The 8,057-nt window shown below is 36.6% G+C and overlaps 1 protein-coding gene across 1 annotated transcript; it reads right to left on the bottom strand.

Annotated features, from left to right (window-relative positions):
* Window positions 1-593: 593 nt before the first annotated feature.
* SEPTIN2 (septin 2) lies at window positions 594-7,325 on the bottom strand (the record flags this gene model as incomplete). Its single annotated transcript, XM_082003374.1, has 6 exons — window positions 594-698; window positions 2,163-2,220; window positions 4,584-4,667; window positions 5,343-5,488; window positions 5,803-5,904; window positions 7,233-7,325. The coding sequence occupies 6 exons, from the start codon at window positions 7,323-7,325 to the stop codon at window positions 594-596; spliced, it is 588 nt and encodes a 195-aa protein (XP_081859500.1).
* Window positions 7,326-8,057: the final 732 nt, after the last annotated feature.

The raw sequence follows: 8,057 nt of genomic DNA, 5'->3' as shown, positions 1-8,057 counted from the left end.
ACATGTTATACATGAAATACATATCACAAGAGTTACCACAATGCATTTCCACGTTAAACACTAAAGCAAACTCCAAGTCACATGCTGAACAAAAGGCATCTTTTCTGGTATAACACCACTGTAATTCAACTCCAGAAAGTCTCCTTTAAGTCAGGGTGTAAAGTAGTCTAAAAACAAGACAGAAAATACAATTTAAGATCAGCTATCTTCTTACAGTTAGAAACTCCCCAAAACTGCACACATTTTGAAAGCCACAATGAAACAATGACTTCATCATGAGTCTGAGAATCAACTGTTTACACAATTTCAAACACTCCTTCCATGATTCTTGCCAGTCATCTTGTTTCTTAGCTTTCTGGAAAATTTGGGGGAAAAAAAAAATATACACACACACACAACCACACTAATGTTTAGTTCAGCTCCAAGCCATTTCACTTCACAGACAGCAGTTAAAGTCTAAAAATTAAAATTAAGATTGAAACCTATGCAAACCCTTCTTGTAAACATTTTTCTAAAACTTAGTATCAACCACAATAATGAGTAGTTAAAAGAAAAACCCTTTAAGTGGCTATTTGAACATCTTACCAAAGTCTTTATACATGGTGTCCATGAACTGCACTGCTATCTCCTTCTCCACTTTGCATCTGCATCTGCATCTGTGCCTGCATTCTCGCAATCATCTCCTGCATGCGACGAAGCTGGAAAAGCAACACAGAAGAATCCTTTAGCCTAATCTCACCTCAGAAGATGATTCTTTTCTGCCACTACACTATTAATTATTTATATTAAAGAGGGAACACATATCTGCATTATCTTTATCTGATAGGTAACAACGTCAGGTTATGGCATCTTCTGTTCTTCATCATCCATTAAAGAGGTTGGAAATTCACTGACTGAAATAAGCAGGCTTTATTATTGTAATTAGGGATAGCATCCATAAATGGATGTCTTTGCTTCTTCTGAACCCTTTTCATTTTTAGCCTAGTTATCTTTTGGGACTTGGGTAGCCACAAAGGCTGCTACTAGAAGACTTAAGCGTCTGTTTGTGCTGCGACAGACCAAAAAGTCCATCTAAGCCTCCTCTCCAACACTGCAAATGCATGGAGCCTAACAGCTAAGTGCACAGACCCAGTATTTCCTGACATACGCTCTCAAATTCTAGAAGGCTTTCAATTCTGAACTTACTAAATCAAAAAATTCTCCCTTTTTGTTTAGGGAGCACATTCACGGAAAAAGTAAACCCTTCCAGTCTCTCAGCACTTTTGAGCTTATCTGCATTCCTGCTACGCACAAAATCCCATGCTAATGAGTTTCACAATTTACAGACTACCTTAAAAGTATCTTTTTTATTTGAAATCAAGCCACCTATTAATCTCATTAAGTGTGACCTGTTTCTTGTATAGTAGATTCCCATTTATCCTGCTGTCTATGAGTATGTAAGCCCCTTACTATATCCTTCCCCTCTGTCATCTACTTCCCAACAAGAACATTAACCTCATCTCCCCTGTACCTGCTTCAGATCTGCACTTCAGCCTTTCTGCCCGCTTTTTGCTATTCATTGTACTTCTTCTAGTCTTGGCTATATCCCTTTCGGGTTAGGGGGACAATGGAAACAGTTAGAGCTATGCATTATGGATTTATTATAGTAGCAGAATGAGAATTTCTGTTTTGTTCTTTATTCCTGACAATTCCTACCATTGTTTCTTCCTTTGCTGCAGAGCTGAACCGACTTTTTCCCCATCGGCAATCGCTAACTTTAGAACCTTTACTCATGTGAGGATGGCTCTCCCTCCCCATACAATGTGCATTACATCCACCATTGATCAGTACAATGGAATTTGGCATCTTAGCAGATTCCACTTGATCCAGTAAATCAGTACCCTGAGATTCCTCTACACATCTTCGCATTCGGTTTTGTTAACTGCACCTTGAATAACTTAATATTAGCAAATTCTGTCTTTTCCTTTACAAATTATTTCCTTTACAAGTTCCCTGCTCATTGTAGGGGAGGTTGGACTGGATGACCTTTAAAGGTTCCTTGCAACCCAATCAATTCTATGATTCTATGAAATTACTAAGATCATATAAATAATTTGACCTAAAGTAGTAATACGAGAACAAAAATTCCCCCATCACAGGAGTACAGAGGTCTGTCAACTTACTTCAGCTTCTTTTTCAAGCAGAATCTGATCTTTATTTACTTCTTCATCTTCTATTTTCCTAAAATAAGATGAATATTGTTCAGTAACATGCACACATTCAGGATTTTAAACTTCCACAGAATGTTTTGTTGACAAAATCAAGGCCATTAGAACATATATGTCAGAGTTTCACAATACAAAAAAAATTGATTGAAACATGTTTCCCCACATAGCTGCAATTCATGTTTTTATATTATTTTTAAGATATCAATTTATCCCTTACTCCTTCATAAAGTTATGCTCAGACATCAATTTATTCCTTCATAAAGTTATGCCTAGAACAAGTAAAAACTTCAAAAACCATTCTAGCTACAACTAAACATGACAGATCTGTGCATGTCAGTATCAGTAAAAACTGTTTCTGAATAGCATTCAAGTACCGCAGTTTACCTGAGCATAACATTATCTTAGCTGATACCACACAGATACAGCAAATTCAGAAATACTGCAAAGACATACTCAATTCTTCTCTTTCATTGGTGCAATAAATCAATACAACTATATCAAAATATAAGTTCAAGGTAATGCTGGAGAAGATGTGAACAAAAATATGGAAGCAACATGTAAAATAACCAGTGCTCTAAGAAATTCTGTATCTGGAAACCTGGATACCTCCAGGCAGAACCTTCCTTACATGCACTTCTAACCCATCTCTAACTTCATGAACCACGTTTGCTACCAAACATCTAAAAGGCTTATAACCAAAACCATAAAACTAACACAACCACTTGTACATGTCTGGAATCCTTCCAACTGGAGGAACCCTTTATCCTCTGTTCCACTTAAATAATCAAACTTTTAAGTCTCTTCTGGTATAGTAATTTTTTTTTTTTACAAGTCCAAAAAATTTCTTTTGTATAACTTGTTATAGTACAAACATGGACTACTCCCATCAAAATTAAGCAAATGCTTTCAATGAATATCTCAGCAAACTCTTGCTTAATTTGGAGACTCCAGTTTTAGACTGAGAAACCAAGCATAAGAATATTTTTATGTACTATATTTTCAAGACTACCTACAACTTTGCTAAGAGATTTCTCCTATGACACGTTGCAACGGGGAAGATCTGCCACCAGATCTAATCAGACAAGTGCCATCAAAAGTGCAATGCAGGCAAACTGATGCTTGCTAAAAGGTTAACAGAGAAATAGATTGTCAAAAAATCCTGTCCCCAAAAGCTTCTAAGAACATTAGTGAATACAGTCAACAAGCACTAATTGCCAAGCACTGCTGGTGCAGTAGGTGCAATTCTGAAACAAATTCACATACAAACTACCCTCACTTATAGTAAACTTAACTACATTCTGGCACCACTTCAAAAATGTGAAAACAAAGATCAATGGGCCACTTAACATCCTCTAAAAATTGGTAAACATTATTTTAACTCTAGATGACCTTAGGTTACATTACTTCTTAAGACCTTTGTACATACCTGTTGGATAACAGGCACCAGAACTTGACAAAAGTATTTTTTTTTTTTAGCTTGAACTTCAGAAGACAGGATTCAAAAGTCAGGGGAGAAGAGCCTGTCATCTTGCCTGAAGGCAAAACTGGACTTGTAGGCCAATGCTACAGGCAGAGATAAACTCCTTTTCCTGAAAACTTGGCTAGGCATGTGACAAAACCTATGCCAACAGCATGGTGGAAAAAGCACTGCAAAATGTACCAAACCCACTGAAATGTGCAATTATGAAACCCTCTAGTGGTTGAAATAAGAGAAGCAACTGAAAAATCTAAACCAGGAAACACCCAGTTTTCAGCAAGAAGTCACAAACTCAACTTTACATATCCTGGTATTTTAGTTAAAAATGGGATGTTCTGCCTGTGTCTCTTACCAGGAACGCTGTGCCCTAGCCCCTACAGCTCAAAATAGGGTTGAAAGATATTATCCCGTGACTCCTATGCAAATAAAATTATTTATTTATACCATGTTCAATAAAGCGTTGCAGAAGGACTTGCGTTTCTCTTTTTAAAGATGCAGTCCTTTTAAAGACGCAGTCCAAATATTCCAGTAGTTAATTCTAAACAAATCCCTTTTTTTAACATATCAGCACTGACCTAACTTGCAGATTTTTTAAGACAACATTTATCATAGACATCTGCCATGTTTACTTACCTTAAACATTCCTATCCAACTGTTTTCAAGCCTTAAAACAAAGCAGAGATCTAACTATACACTTTTAATGTCACAACTGTCTCTTCATATTTATGTAATGCTTTTTCTTACACTCAGTGTCAGCTGGTTGACTGAACTTGGTGCTGACTGGAGCTACAGAGCTGTCCATGATCTACCAAATCCTAGCAATGAAATGGTAGGAGAGACAGAGTCCAAAAAATAAATGCAGAAGAGGAAGAAAGCACATGTAACCGTAAGATGACAACCTGCCGCCTCGTTTGAGCCTCTCAGAGCGGAAGTTCTCATAGTGCAGATCCTGGGTCACCTCCTGAAGATCTTGCATATGGGTGCTGGAAGAAGACAAATAGTTAAAAGATAAAACACACCTTTGTCACATCAACTTGCTTAACCAACTCTCAACATTCAGTATTGTATTGGGTCAAGGTGTTCAGCATGTACACCCATTTAACATGCTAATTTAAAAGCTAATTTAAGTTAAATCAGTGTAATAAAAGACACAACGAAAGACCACCTCAGACCCTGAGGCAGCCCTGACATAAGCTGTCCTCCTGGGTGAGGCATTTGATGCAGCAGTGCCAGGCAGGGGAAGCAAAGCAGCAAAGCTTGAAAAAAATCAGAGTGGACTTTTGAAGTCTACCCCTTGCAGATATACATCTACATATGGATATATTTAAATAAGCATAAGGTGTGAAGCAATCCTTAAGATCTGAATAGCAATACAACACTGTGTTCAACAAAAGAATTAGACAAAAGATTCTTTTCACAGAATAACTGAGTAATTCAGATTGGAAAGGACCTATGGAGCCTATGTGGTCCAAGCCCTGCCTAGGCATAGGCCAGCTAGGTCAAGGCTGCTCATGGTCTTTCTCCAGAGAAATTTTTAATGTCTCCAAGGATTTCACAACCGCTCCAAACCCCCATTACAATGTTTGAGTATCTTCCTGGTGATTGTTTTTTAAACCACCATTTAATTGGTGGTTTAAAATTGGAATTTTCTAACTTACATTAACATGGTCCTCAGCTTCAGGAAGTCGTTATGTTCCGGATTCTCCACTTCAACTACACCCCATGGGTAGAGTCGACCTCTAACTTTTTTACCTTTGGCTTCAATGAGTTGGTTGGATCCCACTACACAAAATGGAATGCTGGCCTGAAAGCCAAAAACGCAAAAGTTACTAATAATGAACCAGAACAAACAACTCCATGAACAACTCTTGTTCTGCTCAGCACTGCATATTATGGCAATAAGTTCGTAATAATTTTAATTTGAAGGTGTGGAAAAAAAAAAATCAAACAAGTCATTGTTACCACGATCTTCCAGATAGGGCAGCCTGGGCACAGACACAGTGACTCACTCAAGGTTGCATCGCAGGTCACCATATGTATCTTGTTCTAAAGCCATCTGAGCAGTCTGAAAAGATACTGTACATTATCCACACATGTAACCTATGAAGCAAGTCACACCTTCAGCAGTCTGGTCTGCTCTTTAAAATCTTCATCCTCATCTGATTCAGCATCAGGCAGGTGATAAATCTTGATGCCATGCTCTTCTATTTCATCCAGAATCTGAGATTTATAATATAAGAAATTAAGATAATATACATGTAAAGTCAGTACTTTTTAAATCTTAAGGTGAAATTACTTAATCAGTTACACACAATCTCTTAAGAAATTTGGGCCTATCTTAATGATCCAAATTACTTGGCAAGTATTTGTTATTAAACACCATATTTCTTTCCTGATATTCGACAACTACTTGACACAGACTTCCAGACAAACAACAGTGTTCAAATAAACACTGGCCTTTGTGGGTTACACAGAAGTAATTGAGCTTTTTTTAAAGTTTTGCCATCTGTTTTTTTAGTTATAAAGCATTGACTCAGAAGTCATAATTGCTTTGAACAGCCTAAAACTCCTTCCTCTTGCCTCTAAATTACTATTTGGGGGGTAGGGGTGGGAGTGTTTAAAAACCTAATCAAGCTGCCGACACGACAAATACTTTTTTCTGTCTTCACGATTGCTAAGAATGGCATCTGCAGCAGGAATCCATTTGCCATAAACACAAATTTTGCTCTTGAAAAAAAAATTTAAAATCTTTATTTCTGCAGAATTCTAGCACAATACATACATTAAAGTAAAGCATACTTCTCTATTTTTATTGCAAGCTGGGTAAAAGAACGATAAGGATTTTCAGAATAACTGAAAAAATCCCAAAACTTAAAAAAAAGTTTTAAATATAACAGCTAAGATTGGATCAAATGTGCTTTCTGGCAAGTTAATTCTAACACCTCTTTCTGAATGTCATAGTTGTTATTAACTCATGATTGTTTGTTGCATTTTTACACCCTCAGCAAATCCAGCATCAAGTCCTGCAAGGCTCAATGTGTTAAGGGGTCTTGCCTATGGAAGAAAGAACTGGAATGTATTAGAAAAGGGTGACATAGGGGAAGAAAAACAACCCCAAAATCAGAAAAATCTCTGAAAATCCTATTTTTCAATCTTCAGAATTCTGACTGGGTAAAAAAACATACGCACATTATAGATGCAGATACTGTCTCTGCTTTGGGACTGATTAAACAGGTAATGGAGCAACTACCATAAGCAAATGCATTTAAATATTTTCCCAAGGTTTCAAAATTCACTCATAATGTAAGTGTAAATATAGCCAATCTGCCATTTCACAGGCAACATTTTAAGGACAATTTCTCAGTTAAATACATAATAAAAGAATTTACAAGATACCAAACTACGTATTAAATAGCGTTACACTGTGCACAAGATTTTATTTTGCTTGGCTAGCACAGAGTGAGGTTGAAGAGAGTGCCCCTCTCTTCAGCAACCATGCTGCTATAACCAAAGTACAACAATTTTGTGCAAGCTAGAAAAATACTTACCCTTTTCTTTAGTCTTTCTCGCTCCTTCAGAGAAAGCGTATCAGCTTTTGCAATCACTGGTACAATATTTACTTTGTTGTGTATGGCCTTCATAAACTCAACATCCAGAGGCTTAAGGCTAAAATTAAAATATGGAAAAAGTTAAGTTTATTTCTAATCTAATTACCAATTTATTGTCACATCAATGTAGATCTCTTGCCTTACACAGAAAGAACACACCCAATTAATTCCAGCAGTTCTAGTACTGCCTTAAGTAATGGCAATCTGATTCTCAAAATTTAAGTCAACAGGCACAAACCAACTCCCTGAAGGAAAATCACTTAAAAAATAAAATGACAGAGAAACACCTACCCATGACCAAACGGTGAAATGAAATAGAAGCAGCAATGAACTCTGTTATCTATGATATGTCTTCTGTTCAAACCACTCTCATCATGCAGATATCGCTCAAACTGCTCATCAATGTAAGAGATTATGGTCTTAAAACTGTAAAACAAATATGGATTCAAGAAATCATGCTCATTCCCAAATGGTCAATAATTTTAGTGATGTTTCAAAGGTAATATTAAAACACTAAGACATCCTGCTGATGAACCAACCTGCTGATGCACAAAAATTAATTTACTGATGCTGCAAGACTATAAGAGTAGAAGACCACATACCGTAAAATTTTACTTGAATTCCAGAATAACAAACTACTATGCATAGTTTTGGTTGGTTTTTTTTTTAAATTAAGATATACATACATTAACACACATCTTCTACAGGAAATTTCTCTTGGGTTAGTATTTCTCTTTTGTCTGGTATTAATTACACATGCTCAAG

The sequence above is a fragment of the Phaethon aethereus genome (assembly GCF_964289735.1).
Source record: "Phaethon aethereus genome assembly, chromosome: 9".
Lineage (NCBI taxonomy): Eukaryota > Metazoa > Chordata > Aves > Phaethontiformes > Phaethontidae > Phaethon > Phaethon aethereus.
This window is presented reverse-complemented; position numbering and strand designations above follow the sequence as displayed.